This window comes from Hyphopichia burtonii, assembly GCF_001661395.1.
Source record: "Hyphopichia burtonii NRRL Y-1933 unplaced genomic scaffold HYPBUscaffold_4, whole genome shotgun sequence".
In the NCBI taxonomy this organism is placed as follows: Eukaryota; Fungi; Ascomycota; class Pichiomycetes; order Serinales; family Debaryomycetaceae; genus Hyphopichia; species Hyphopichia burtonii.
This window is the reverse complement of record NW_017963731.1, coordinates 1,263,856-1,277,927: the sequence shown is the minus strand read 5'-3', so window position 1 is coordinate 1,277,927 and position 14,072 is coordinate 1,263,856. Positions and strand designations below refer to the sequence as shown.

At 32.7% G+C, this 14,072-nt stretch overlaps 7 protein-coding genes across 7 annotated transcripts; 5 read left to right on the top strand and 2 right to left on the bottom strand.

Moving 5' to 3' along the window:
* Positions 1 to 744: 744 nt before the first annotated feature.
* HYPBUDRAFT_149120 (ARM repeat-containing protein) lies at positions 745 to 4,470 on the top strand (the record flags this gene model as incomplete). Its single annotated transcript, XM_020220180.1, has 1 exon — positions 745 to 4,470. One exon carries the CDS (start codon positions 745 to 747, stop codon positions 4,468 to 4,470), a length of 3,726 nt encoding a protein of 1,241 aa, XP_020076452.1.
* Positions 4,471 to 4,840: 370 nt separating this feature from the next.
* HYPBUDRAFT_153190 (uncharacterized protein) lies at positions 4,841 to 5,638 on the bottom strand. Its single transcript, XM_020221416.1, has one exon. The coding sequence runs from the start codon at positions 5,149 to 5,151 to the stop codon at positions 4,972 to 4,974; it is 180 nt and encodes a 59-aa protein (XP_020076451.1). The 5' UTR covers positions 5,152 to 5,638; the 3' UTR covers positions 4,841 to 4,971.
* Positions 5,639 to 5,937: 299 nt separating this feature from the next.
* On the top strand, positions 5,938 to 8,170 carry GRR1 (SCF ubiquitin ligase complex subunit; the record flags this gene model as incomplete). The annotated part of the gene is made up of 1 exon (XM_020222558.1): positions 5,938 to 8,170. One exon carries the CDS (start codon positions 5,938 to 5,940, stop codon positions 8,086 to 8,088), a length of 2,151 nt encoding a protein of 716 aa, XP_020076450.1. The 3' UTR covers positions 8,089 to 8,170.
* Positions 8,171 to 8,371: 201 nt separating this feature from the next.
* HYPBUDRAFT_6652 (uncharacterized protein) lies at positions 8,372 to 9,490 on the bottom strand (the record flags this gene model as incomplete). The annotated part of the gene is made up of 1 exon (XM_020223595.1): positions 8,372 to 9,490. One exon carries the CDS (start codon positions 9,488 to 9,490, stop codon positions 8,372 to 8,374), a length of 1,119 nt encoding a protein of 372 aa, XP_020076449.1.
* Positions 9,491 to 10,182: 692 nt separating this feature from the next.
* Positions 10,183 to 10,661, top strand: RPL43A (60S ribosomal eL43 domain-containing protein; the record flags this gene model as incomplete). Its single annotated transcript, XM_020222289.1, has 2 exons — positions 10,183 to 10,241; positions 10,385 to 10,661. 2 exons carry the CDS (start codon positions 10,183 to 10,185, stop codon positions 10,659 to 10,661), a joined length of 336 nt encoding a protein of 111 aa, XP_020076448.1.
* Positions 10,662 to 10,887: 226 nt separating this feature from the next.
* On the top strand, positions 10,888 to 11,536 carry HYPBUDRAFT_153188 (ESCRT-II subunit protein). Its single transcript, XM_020221415.1, has one exon. It carries the CDS (start codon positions 10,916 to 10,918, stop codon positions 11,510 to 11,512), a length of 597 nt encoding a protein of 198 aa, XP_020076447.1. The 5' UTR covers positions 10,888 to 10,915; the 3' UTR covers positions 11,513 to 11,536.
* Positions 11,537 to 12,003: 467 nt separating this feature from the next.
* Positions 12,004 to 13,803, top strand: URA7 (CTP synthase). The gene has a single exon (XM_020221414.1). The coding sequence runs from the start codon at positions 12,066 to 12,068 to the stop codon at positions 13,791 to 13,793; it is 1,728 nt and encodes a 575-aa protein (XP_020076446.1). The 5' UTR covers positions 12,004 to 12,065; the 3' UTR covers positions 13,794 to 13,803.
* The last annotated feature ends 269 nt before the right edge of the window (positions 13,804 to 14,072 follow it).

The window sequence follows — 14,072 nt, the reverse complement described above, 5'->3', positions numbered from 1 at the left end:
TTTACTGTCTTACATTATTCTAGTACCTATAGTATAGGATTAGCGCTACAGTAGTCCAGTATAGTTAGTCTAGTTAATATAATGTATGGCGAGTTATAGTATAGTTAGTATTAAAGTAAGTATTGAAAATTTTGTCTCCTGTTCGCTTTTTGAAAATCCCACATACCCCCAACAATTCCAAAAATTAGTTACTTGTTTTTCCTACCAACCCATTCTAATTCATCAATCACCAATAGATCAAGTAGGTCTATTCTTCATTGAACTGCACTTACATCCATTGCTACCAATTGCCTATTAGTTATCCAATTGCTGTCCAATCGTTCTCACTTGCTGGGCGCTTAGTTTGCACACGTATCCAATTCTTCCAGATAGAAAGAAAATCATTCCTCTTTATTCCAAAGTTTCCTTTGACCCAATCACTGTCTGATTTGTCTTGACAACTGGTACTGGGACAATTTCAATTGATTACCTGTACTCTTGTGCTTAGCGCTTTTCAACGGTGTAAAAAAGTTGTTTTTTTGCCTTAACAAATCAAGAGTAGAACGCAAAACTAAAACCAGCGCGATTCAGATCTAGTGGTTTAATGGTGTGTTGATTCAAAGCAACCCCGTCCCCTATTCATTTTTCATCTTTTGGTTTTTGTTGTTTTTTTGTCTTTTCTTTTTTCATATTTGATTTTTTTTTTTTTTTTTTTTTCACTTTGAAAAAGTCTACTCGTTGTATTGTCATTTCTCCATATAAAAGATGAACAATTACTCAAATCCAAGCTTGAACAATCCTTCACCTCCCTCAATATCTTTAACCCCTTCTAATTTCCTACAAAATAATCAAAATAATCCTCCTCCTCCTCAAAGAAATCGAGCTGGTACTTTACCTTCCTCCTTTTTAAATTCAAATTCGCATTCTCAACAAAATAAAACTACAACCACTTCATTATCAACTTCAACTTCTCCTTTAATCACTGGTCATAGTTATAATTCAGAATCTTTGAATTTACCGGCCATGGATTCTTTTTCAATTGGGGTTAGTCCTTCTCCCCAATCAAATGCAATTGATATACCCAATGCAAATTCTCATAATAAACCTTTCAATTATAATAATGTTGCTTCTTCTACTTCGTCAAGTAATATAGGAGCAAATGGTCCAAGACGTATGAGATCTGGTTCTTTATTTTCAACTAATTCAATTTGGAATGATGATGCTTTACTGTCCCATTCTCCAAATCAAGTTAATGGTGGTATTTTGGAATCAACTTTTGAAAACGATTCAAATCAAAATAATAATGCAAACGGCTCAAATTCTTTTTTAAGCCCAATTCTTTCAACTCAAAACAATTTATCACCCACAAATTCAACAAATGATTCAAATTTACCAAATACCCCTACTCCAGTATCAAATACTCCTTCAGTCACTCAAAGAAATAGATCTTATACCACCACTGCAGCAATTCCAAATCCAATCTATAATGGTTCTTATGGTTTCATGGATTCAAATCAAAATAATCGTATTTCGGGTTCTCCATTTTTAGCCGCTTCTAATAAATCTAATGACATGAATTCATTACTAGATAATTTAATTGTTAATATGAATACTCCTACTAATAATAATAATACTAATAATACTAATACTTCTAATAATAATAATTCTAATGCATCAATTACTCCAGAAAGTAATAAAAATTCTAATTCAAATACTCCAATTATACCTCAAGCATCTATAATTCCCAAAAATTTAAATACTCCAATTACTTCAAGAAACAGATCACAAACTTATTCTGGTTCTACTCCTCTTTTGAATGAGAATAATTTGAATCCTTCTAATTTATTAAATTCAAACTATTTACAACATCAACAACAACATCATCATCAACATCAACAACATCAACCCCAATCTAATCAATATTTAATTAATAATCAAAATTTTAATAATCTGTCCAATTATCAATCTCAACAACCAATTTTACATGATGATTTTGATTACAATCAATTTATTATTACTACTAATTTTGAAAATCCTAATTTGGGCCCAACAAAATGCTTATTATTTGATAATTTGCCTCAATTTATTGATTCAATTAAATTATGGTCAATCTTGAACAATACTTTGGGTCATCATCGTTCAATGGGGAGTATACTTAGTGTTCGTGTAACTCGTACTAATACTTCTAAATTATCATTAGTTGAATGTCTTAATATTGATGTTGCAATGAGTTTAAAAGCAAGTTTTAATCATTTAGAATTAGTTCCTGGTGTTATCTTATATGTTGCTTTTGCTAAAATTAGTGATTTACCAAAATCAAATTCAACATCCTCTGCTAAATCAATTGAAAATAAATCAGCAAATAATGGTCATCATCATACTGGCTCAACAAATATTAATAATCTTCATATTAATGGATCATCTCCAATTGATACTAAACCTTTACCTACCGATTTATTATCGATTCAAGAAAGTTTAATCAATTCAATTTCTTGTTTAAGTAATTCTAACAGAAGATCAAATGATCAATTTATTGATATCAATAAAATTATATCAATCATTAATAAATCAATTGGTTATTCGAATGATAATTATCAAGATAATTTTGGTCCATTACCTGATCCAATTCCTTTAAGACAATTTGATTCTCCAAAATTAAGAGAATTAAGAAAACTTTTGGAAAATAATGAATTACTCTTAAATGGAGAAAGTTTATCAACAAAACGGGAAAGGGAATCCGATGAAGAATATTCAAATTCTGATAACGAAGAAAATGATTTGTCAAATAAAGTTTTAACTCAATTAGAACTTGAAGAATTATGTTTAGCAATGTTGGATGAATTGCCAGAATTATGTTATGACTATTTGGGTAATACAATTGTTCAAAAATTATTTACTGTTTTAGATTCAAAGTTAATTAAATTAATGATGGTTAAAGAAATTGCTCCATTCTTAACTCAACTAAGCATTCATAAAAATGGTACTTGGGCAATTCAGAAGATTATTAATTTATCAAATGATTTAAGTAAAAACGATGAAGAAAACTTTCAACAAAAATATTTGATTGGAGCTAGTTTAAAACCTTATGCTGTTAAATTATTTAATGATCAATTTGGTAATTATGTATTACAAGGTTGTATTAAATTTGGTTCTCCTTTCAATGATTTTATTTTTGAAACTATGTTAGATAATTTTGCTGAAATTAGTTTTGGTAGATTTGGTGCTAGGTGTATTCGTACAATTTTAGAAAGTTCTAATGATAATAATGCAATTTCTAATGAACAAGTTTTATTGGTTGCTGGATTGATTGTTGAATTTGCTAATGATTTGGTTATTAATAATAATGGTTCATTATTGATTACTTGGTTTTTAGATACTTTTAATGGTTGTGGAGCAACAATTGATGATCGTTTTGAATTATTAACTAATAAGTTTTTACCAAATTTGACTAAATTATGTACTCATAAATTGGCTAATTTAACAATTTTAAAAATTATTAATAATCGATCTGATTTAAGACCAAAACAATTAATAATGGATTCAATTTTTGGTAAATTTGAAGATTTTGAAAATGATGAAAATTATAGCTTTAAACCTCCAACTAAATTGTTAGAAAACATTTTAATGGAAAATATTGAAAATACTGCGGGACCATTGTTTATTTATAAGATCATTTCAAATCCATTATTATTAACCTTACAAGATGATAATGATGATCCAAACAAGAACGCTAAATATCAACAGTTTATTATTCTGCAAGTTAAGAGAATTTTATTGGAAATTAGTGTTAACAATTTCCAACCATATAAAAAATTAATGGATGAAGTTGGATTATCCAGTAATCGTTTAAATCGTTCTACATCAATGAATAATCGTAAAAATAAGAGAAATAATTCAAAATTGAAGAATCAACACCAAAATATGATGCCTCAAAATTTATACAATCAAATCAATTATATGAATTTACAACAAGCCCCAATGAACAATGGTATATTACAACCTAATATTTACGGATTACCTCCAAATCAACAATACCAAACTCAATTACCTGCAAATGGTACAAATGGATTCGTTGGTGGATATCCGGTGATGCCTCAAGTGCAAGCCCAAGCTCAAGTGCAAGCCCAGGCTCACGCCCAGGCCCAGGCCCAAGCTCAAACCGCATCCCCCCAAGGAATCACTGGCGGATACGATGCTCAAGTGCTTGCTTCTCAAAGAGGAATGATTGTTCCACCACCACCCCAGTTCCAACAGGCAACCTCGCCTCGCAGAGAACCCCAACAACCACACCCAAATGCATACCCTGGTGTCCTTTCAATGGGACCAGTGGGAATGGCTCCAGTGCAACAGGGTGATTTCCAACAACACCAGCAAGACTTGGCAGTTATGCAACAATTGGAACAACTTTCTCTAAGCTCAGCTGCTTTGGGCTATAACTCAAATCCTGGTACCCCTGCAGTGGCCTCAAGCCAAAGAAACCTGTTTTTCTGATTAAACTCCTTCTGCATTTATACGTTGAACGAATTCACTGATTATTTATATATATATATATTTGCTTCTTTCTTTCTTTCTATTATTTTGTTCTTGTTCTTTTTGTTATTTTTGTCCTTTTTGTTTCTTCATTTCTTTAATTGGGGGATCTCTGTATTTAAAATCTTTAGCCTTTCTTCTAATTCATTTTCATTAACGTTACATATCTACTTTGACTTTCATTGCGGTTCATAAAAATAAACATATATAAGTTTAATCTTTCACTGTAGAACAAGTTCCTGCATTTGAACAAAGAAACCAAAGTTTGCCGCCTAATTTTTTTTAACAGCTTTTTTGATCAATTTACAACTACTTCTTTTTCTTCAGTTTCCGCCAACTTTTGATGAATTGATTGGGAATTTCAATTCTATCAGACCAGAATCCGCTTGCTCCATCTGAGAATTCATCTACGGTTTCTTCTGGAGTCTCGTGTTCTCACTGTTTGTTTATTTGGTGCTAGCGCTAGCCGTCAATTGTACTGATAGCGCTGAGTGAGAAAAGGTACAATCGGTGGTCTGCCTTTTCGACCGTGTTGTTATTTCTGCTGCTGTTGTTCTTGATTTTACTACTACTGCTGCTGCTGCTATTACTTCTGCTACTACCGTTGTTGCTGGTGCTTAACGATTCCTCCTGTAGCTCCATACAAAACAAAAAAAAAAAACTAAAAAAAAAAGGTGAGACTGTATTTGTGTTTACTTTTGATTGAGAGATTTCTCAGGCTTTCAGTTTTGGTTGATTTAATTTGGAATTTACTTCGTTTCTCTTGAGCGAATCTAACCTTAACAGCTGGTACTTATTCATTGATCATCATTGTACACTAGTCACTAATCAAGGTCCATCCAAACCCCTATCCCATCTTATCCCTGTTGATCAATCCTATACTTGAGTCTTTTTTTTTTTGCCCTGGTTTTGCCTCTCGACTTAATCTTACCTTTACCCCCACTTATCTTACTTTACTAAGCAAGTTATCATTGGTTATTGCCTGCGAGTTAAAACATATTGCAAATCAACGGCTAGTGATTGTTTTCGATTGATTTTGATTGATTTTGATCTCAACTTTTTTTGTCCAGGCATTTTATTGTTAAGTTTTATTCTTTGAAAAAGGTCCGCAACACTAATTACAATTGATTGAGTGCTTTCCTTCTTTTTCGGTTTCCTATCTGTTTTTCTTTTTTTTTTTTTTTTCTTCGTCTTACCGTTTTCCTTTAGTCGTTTGTTTTTGGTTTTATTTCTCTTTTCTCGATAATGGCGTTTACGAATTCATCATCTTCATCGCAGGATAATCTTCCAAACAGAAGAAATATGATTCCTCGTTCAACTGCTGCTGATGCAACTCGTGCTTCTTCAAATAGCAGTCATAATAGTAATGATAATGATATTGACAATGATAACGATAATGATTATAACAATCAAGAATTCAATTTTAATATGGATGGTGATGATTTTAATGAGGATTATAAAGAGCTACGTCAAAGCCTTATAGCTAGACGAGAATCTTTTAGAGAAACTCAAGATCAAATTCAACAATTCAATTATTCTAATTCCCCAGTTTTAAAATTACCGTCAGAAGTTTTATTACAAATATTTCATTATTTGGAAAGGAAGGATTTATTCGCGTTATTAACCGTTTGCAGAGAATTCGCTAATTTAATTATCGAAATTCTATGGTTCAGACCAAATATGCAAAATGACGTGGCTTTCAAAAAAATCAGATCAATTATGGAATTACCCAAACATTCTACTCATTGGGATTATAGAAGTTTTATCAAACGTTTAAATTTATCCTTTATGACAAAACTTGTTGATGATTCTTTGTTACTTTTATTTATTGGATGTCCAAAACTAGAAAGACTTACTTTGGTTAATTGTACTAAATTAAGTCATGTTCCAATAACGTCAGTACTTGAAAATTGTGAAAAACTACAATCAATTGATTTGACTGGAGTTCAAGATATTCATGATGATATAATATATGCATTATCTAGGAATTGTACTCGATTACAAGGTCTATATGCTCCAGGTTGTGGATCTGTTTCTGAAGATGCAATTTTAACTCTACTCAGATCTTGTCCAATGTTGAAAAGAGTAAAATTTAATAATAGTGATCATATAACAGATGAAAGCATAATAGCAATGTATACAAATTGTAAATCTTTGGTTGAAATTGATTTACATAATTGTCCTAATGTTAGTGATAAATATTTAAAACAAATTTTTGCAGATTTGTCTCAATTAAGAGAATTTAGAATAAGTAATGCTGCTGGAATAACAGACAAATTATTCGAATTAATCCCAGAAGATCATTATCTTGAAAAATTAAGAATTATTGATATCACTGGTTGTAATGCAATTACTGATCGTTTAGTTGAAAAATTGGTCAAATGTGCTCCAAGATTAAGAAATGTGGTTTTATCTAAATGTATGCAAATTACTGATGCTTCATTAAGAGCATTGGCTTTGTTAGGTAGAAGTTTACATTATGTTCATCTTGGACATTGTGGTTTAATTACAGATTTTGGTGTTCAATCTTTAGTTCGTTCATGCCATCGAATTCAATATATTGATTTGGCTTGTTGCTCCCAATTAACTGATTGGACTTTAATAGAATTAGCAACTTTGCCAAAATTAAGAAGAATTGGTTTAGTTAAATGTAACTTAATTACTGATGGTGGTATATTAGAATTGGTCAGACGTCGTGGTGAACAAGACTGTTTGGAAAGAGTTCATTTATCATATTGTACTAACTTGACTATTGGTCCTATATATTTATTATTAAAAAATTGTCCAAAATTAACACATTTATCATTAACGGGTATTGCATCCTTTTTAAGAAGAGAAATCACTCAGTATTGCCGTGAACCACCTCCAGATTTTAATGAATATCAAAGAACATCATTTTGTGTCTTTTCTGGTCAAGGTGTTAACAGATTAAGAGATCATTTAAATAGAGTTATGGAAGATCGGGCTTATCTTATAGAACATGGTGATTTCAATAACGCAATTGATAGAAGAAGGAGAGCTAATAATACAACCAATCAATTCACTGATGCGGTTAGACCCCCAGCTAATAATCTTATAGAACCTGATGTATTAAATGTTAATAACCTTGATGCAGATATGAATAATGAAAATGATAGAGTTGACGAAAGAGTTCGTATGGTAATGATTGAAGAAATGAATGCATGGGCAGCTAGGAGAGGTTTAGGATTATTGCAAAGTACAGATGCTTCAGCAAGTAATGAAGATATGGAACAAGTTCATCGAGAAATATTTAGAGAATTAGCAGAAGGGAATATGCCACCTGATCAAATGAGAGAACACTTTCAAAGTCTTATAAGGAATTATTATCGAAATAGACGATGGGTCGAAGAAGCTAATCAACAAGCCGATGATGGCCTTGAAAATACTGATAATGAAGCCAATCAATCAATTCATATTAATAGAGCCCAAACCACAAATGCACCACAAATTGTGCAACCTGCTGTTTTCCCTGGAGGAGCTGGTGTTAATAATAATGACGAGGATGTTGATATGGAGCCAGTTGATTTATTTCCAAGAAATCAAAACTCCACTAATTGATATTTATTTCACGCCTATGTTTAACTTAATTTAATTCTTGTTGCTTTTTTTTTTTTACTTACAAAAAAAATTTACATCCATTAATAGCTTTCAAACTAACTTTTGAACAACTATGGATATAGTTGATGTAGTTTATATTTTACTTTCCCATTTTTCCGACTTCTTCTGTTCAATAGCCTTTTATTCATTCGATCATATGAAAATAATAAGCATTTATAATACACTCTCACAAATATATATTACTATGTAGATCGCTAAAGATTCAACTATTTTCTTTTGACTTTTATTTGAGATTTTTGGTTTTTTTCTGTAGATTTGCTGCAAAATTATTAAGCAAATCGATACATCTTTCATCAACAGAGACATTTTGAAGTGGTTTTAACTTAAGATGAAGAAAAGCAACAACGGTAGCAGACTTTTCGTTTGAGCTTTGAGCCAAATTTTTAGTGAAATCTTTCATTTTATCCCCTTTAATTTGCTTCGGTGGCTCACTAAGCGTTCCTTTATTTGGTAATAGCCTATATTGCTCAGAAGAAGCTTCCGGTAGTTGGGTTCGGCTAGGGATTGGGGTTGAGGTCTTGGTTATTGAAGGAGCAATACTTGTGTTCAAGGACGAGCTGATCCATTTCTTCACATAAGGATGATGATGAGGATCCTCCTTTGGTGACTCTACTTTAAAAGCAATATACTTTTCTTTCAAACTAAAATACTTTTTCATTTGAACTCTTCTTAATCTAGTCTCCTTCGAATTTTTTTCATCTTCAATAAGTAGTGTTGATAAAGGTTTGCTTCTCAAAATTTTCGATTTAGTTTCGAACGAATGGGCTTTGCACCCAATGTTTCTCCTACATTCTTTACGTCTTGCAGTTGGTACTCCACATATGAAATCGTATCTCGTTCTTTCGAATTCTTGGGCTTGCCTTTCACTATAGTGTTCAAACTCTCTTGGATCAAGTTGAGCTTTCAGTTTTTTCTTTTGGTTCCCGTTAATATCTGCATCTTCATTTGATCTCTGTCTTTTGGGCAGTCTTTTTTCAAATGAGTCCAACAACTTCTTTGGTGTGATGTATTGAAGTGTCGGACTATCCGCAACTGGTAATTGTTTCTTCTGTAGTATTGAAAGTGGTGATAAGGGAACAAAATTATTATAAAAGGATTCATTGGGGGAAGAAGAATTTATGGGCGGGAATTCATTGGTTGTAAAGTTGTTAGGTAAAAAGTCCACCCCAGTATAAGTTTCAGAATTAATCGAGGCAAACTTCAAGCCTTGGGCATGATCCCGTATCTGGATACCATCCTGGAAACTTGATTCGTTACTACTAAGTATGATAAACTCATTCAAGTGAAGGTTCTGATTGCTCATGTTATTAGAGCCGCCAGCACTACTTCTTGAATGTGCCATTGAGCTGCACAGGATCTGGAACTGCTGCCCCCGAGACAGATGTTTATCGGGGACCTTTGTATCGTCTACAAATCCTAGATCAAACCCGGGGACATTCAACCTATTATCCTCGAAGAGGACACTAGCTAATTATCAATTGTTAGCGTGACTTCAATCACTGTTCGTTGGTAACTACTTGCGATTACTTCCCAGTCTTTGAGACTGACTGGCCCCTAGACCTGTGTCCTTGAACTCCATCGTCGGGTAAAGAAGCAGGAAAGTTAAAGGTGATTGGATTCGATGTATCGTATTTGGCTGTGAAAACCTAGCCGCCAGCCCAAATTTTACCTCCGTACATTTTCATGAAAATAGGGTTGATGCCCTAACTATGCACGTGATGAAGAAAAAAGCAATTCTGGATGAGTAGTGGGCTAACCAAACATCTTGCAGCAAGAGAATTTTCCTCTTTTTTTTTTTTGTTTTGTTAGTGGAAACTCGCACAGAAAAATCTTTTACTCGCTCAAACAACCGTAGGAAATTTTCATTGAAATATATTAACAAATTTTTCTTTCTTCTCTTCCTTTAGGTTTGTTATTACCAGATAATTATATTGAAAAATGTATGTTCAAATGAATCATGAAACAGTCCTTTGAAGTGTCATGCTCGTTGATGTGATGGAAGAGTGGATGAAGCCATTGTACAGTGTTGAGAGAATGTGGAAATTGCATTCAACGAAGAGCTTGAGTTTTATCATTAAAGAATTATTTGAAAAGTAAAAGAGATGAATATTTCAACCGGAGAATGAATCAAGTAACACTAAGGAAGAGTGGAATTATTGATGATGGGAACAATAGCAATTTCAAAGCAGATACTGAAGGACTCAAATCGAAACTAATATACTAACAATGTTTATAGGACTAAAAGAACTAAGAAGGTTGGTATCACCGGTAAATTTGGTGTCAGATATGGTTCTTCTTTAAGAAGACAAACCAAAAAATTAGAAGTTCAACAACATGCCAAATATGATTGTTCTTTCTGTGGTAAGAGAACCGTTCAAAGAGGTGCTGCTGGTATCTGGAACTGTAAATCATGTAAGAAAACCGTTGCTGGTGGTGCTTACACTGTCTCTACTGCTGCTGCTGCTACCGTTAGATCAACCATTCGTCGTTTAAGAGATATGGCTGAAGCTTAAGTTAGTTTAGTTCCTTCATTACATATTAATATATAACAAAAAATATTTATACAAAACATGTATACGGCTCTAAACTAATTTGATGTTGATGAAATTAATTCTTGTATTTTATGGTTCAATATATATCTTATTTTAATAAAGTTGTAAAGTAACAATTGTAGTTATTATAGTAATAAGGCTGGTCGTGCCATTTGGTCACCACCGCATATCAGATAAAGTTAATTGAATAAGCTAATACCTTTTAACCAACAATCATGTCAGATATAACGTTCAGCTTCCCGAAGATCCATTCATTCCCTCCGTTGTTCACTTTACAGCCCAATGCCACCATTCAACTGAACCAACTAAACTCCTGGTGTGATATCATCTTATCGTATTGTCAGCATTATAAGATAACCTCGTTATCAATCAACGGATCAATATTGTATTCACAAGATGAACTGTTGGATACCAATACCGTTCCTCCCATATTCGAAAACCCTACTATACACCGAGTTGTCAACGATGACTTCAAACAGCATATTTTCAAGCACTTGATTCATAAATTGAACAAAGCAGAGTACATCGATACCAAAAGACCAGAATTAGGAATCCTAATATACTGGAGATCGCTAACCGAATGGTCTAAGATCATTTACGATTTCGTAGAAGGCTCAGGACAATTGGGTACCATACTAACCGTTTACGAATTAACAAAACTGGAAGACAGTGGAATACCTCTGGATTTGAAAAATTTGGATTACGTTTTACTAGTTAAAATATTGAAAAATGTCCTTATCAAACAGGGCAAAGCTCAAATCATAATGAATGACGATGGGTCGGATCAAATTGGTGGGGTCAAAATTGTTTAGTTATATATCAAAATAGACTTTTGCATTCATTCATCTTTGTATCTTTATTTTGCCATACTGATAACCCAGCTCATTCTTATCGAATTGGTTTGCAATGATGGGTTATTTCTTCCTCGAAGAGGCATACATCACTACTTCTTGCCAAACAGAAGGTACCTTTACTCAACCATTTCTCACTTAGTGAAAGGTGTATACTTTGGCAGACATCGGTAGACTTCCTGATTAGGCAGTCTACGTCCAAACGCGTTGGGCATCGCTTTTTTTTTTTTTTTTTCTTCTTCTGAAGTTTTTTCCCAATGAGCAGAGCTTCATTAAAAAAAAAAAGATATTTTGAAATTAGCTACTCTTTTCTACCTTTCTTTTCTTTCTTCCCGCTTAAATCATTCATTTAAGAGGGCATATCTATAGGTTGTGTTTTTTTTCTCTGGGTAATTTGTTTTTTTTTGACACTTTTTTTTTGTTTAAATTCAATATATAAGTAGAATTTTTGCAAAAAAAAAAAAAATTAAAAGTTTTATTTAAAACCTTGTAAGCCTTCTTATATAGTATAAAAATGAAATACGTTGTCGTTTCTGGTGGTGTTATCTCGGGTATTGGTAAAGGGGTTTTAGCTTCTTCTACCGGGTTGTTATTCAAAACCTTGGGTTTCAGAGTCACTTCAATTAAGATTGATCCATATATGAATATTGATGCTGGGACCATGTCGCCATTAGAACATGGAGAGTGTTTTGTTCTTAATGATGGGGGTGAGGTTGATTTAGATTTAGGTAATTATGAAAGATACTTAAACATCACTTTAACTAGGGACCATAATATTACTACTGGTAAAATTTATTCTCATGTTATTGAAAAGGAAAGAAAAGGAGATTATTTGGGTAAAACTGTTCAAGTAGTACCACATATTACTAATGCAATTCAAGAATGGATTGAAAGAGTTGCCAGAATCCCAGTTGATGAGAGTGGATTAGAACCAGAAATCTGTATTATTGAATTAGGTGGTACTGTTGGGGATATTGAAAGTGCACCATTTGTTGAAGCATTAAGACAATTTCAATTTAGAGTTGGTGTCGAAAATTTCTCATTAATTCATGTTTCATTAGTTTTAGTTATTCATGGTGAACAAAAAACCAAACCAACTCAAGCCGCAATTAAAGATTTAAGATCATTAGGATTAACTCCAGATTTAATTGCTTGTAGATGTCAAGAAGAATTAGAGGCATCTACCGTTGAAAAAATTGGTATGTTTTGTCATGTTGGACCAAATCAAGTTGTTGCAATTCACGATGTTAGTTCAACTTATCACGTTCCATTATTATTGAAAGAACAAAAAATGATGAAATATTTATGCAAAAAATTAGAATTAGATGGTAATAAGTTGAGCCAATCAGCTTTAGATAAAGGTGAAAACTTATTATCAAGATGGAGATCATTAACTGCTAATCATGATAAATCTTATGAAACAGTTACAATTGCATTAGTTGGTAAATATACTAATTTAAAAGATTCATATTTATCAGTTATTAAATCTTTAGAACATTCATCAATGAGATGTAATAGAAAATTAAATATTGAATGGGTTGAATCAACTAATTTAGAAGAATCAATTAAAGATACTAATTTAGCTGAATATCATAAAGCATGGCATCATATTTGTCAAGCTGATGGTATTTTAGTTCCTGGTGGATTTGGTACTAGAGGTATTGAAGGTATGATCGCTGCTGCTAAATACGCAAGAGAAAATGATGTTCCTTATTTGGGTGTTTGTTTAGGTTTACAAATTGCCGTTATTGAATTTGTTAGAAATGTTTTAGGTTATACTAATTCAACTTCAATGGAATTTGATTCCAATGCCGATGAAGAAATTGCTTCAGTTGTTTATATGCCAGACGTTGACCAAATTAAGTTAGGTGGTACCATGAGATTAGGGTGTCATTCAACTAAATTTGTTGAAAATTCTCAATGGTCAAAATTAAGAAAACTCTACGGTAATCCATCTTCTGTTTTGGAAAGACATAGACATAGATACGAAGTCAATCCAAAATTAATCGATCAAATCGAATCAAAAGGTTTGAAATTCATCGGTAAAGATGACTCTGAAAAAAGAATGGAAGTCTTGGAATTAGAAAACCATAAATTTTTCTGTGGTACTCAATACCATCCGGAATACATTTCTAAAGTTTTGGATCCTTCTAGACCTTTCTTGGGTTTAGTCGCTGCTTCTGCTGGTATCTTAGATGATGTTTTAGCTAGAGATGACCTTGATGTTAAAGGTGATTTCTAATGTTTCTCTTAATGTATTGTTTTGTATTATTTGTTTATTGCATTTGTATATAATATCTGTCCCTAATGTAAATATAACCCCAGTCCCCAACTCATAGCTAATCGCAGCTAAACCTCATAGCTAAACCTGCTCGCAGCTAAACCTCATAGCTAAATCCACTCACAGCTAAACCTCATAGCTAAATCCACTCACAGCTAAACCTCATAGCTAAATCCACTCACAGCTGAACCTCATAGCTAAATCTGCTCATTTTACAGCCAATTAGAGCTTCGCTGCTTT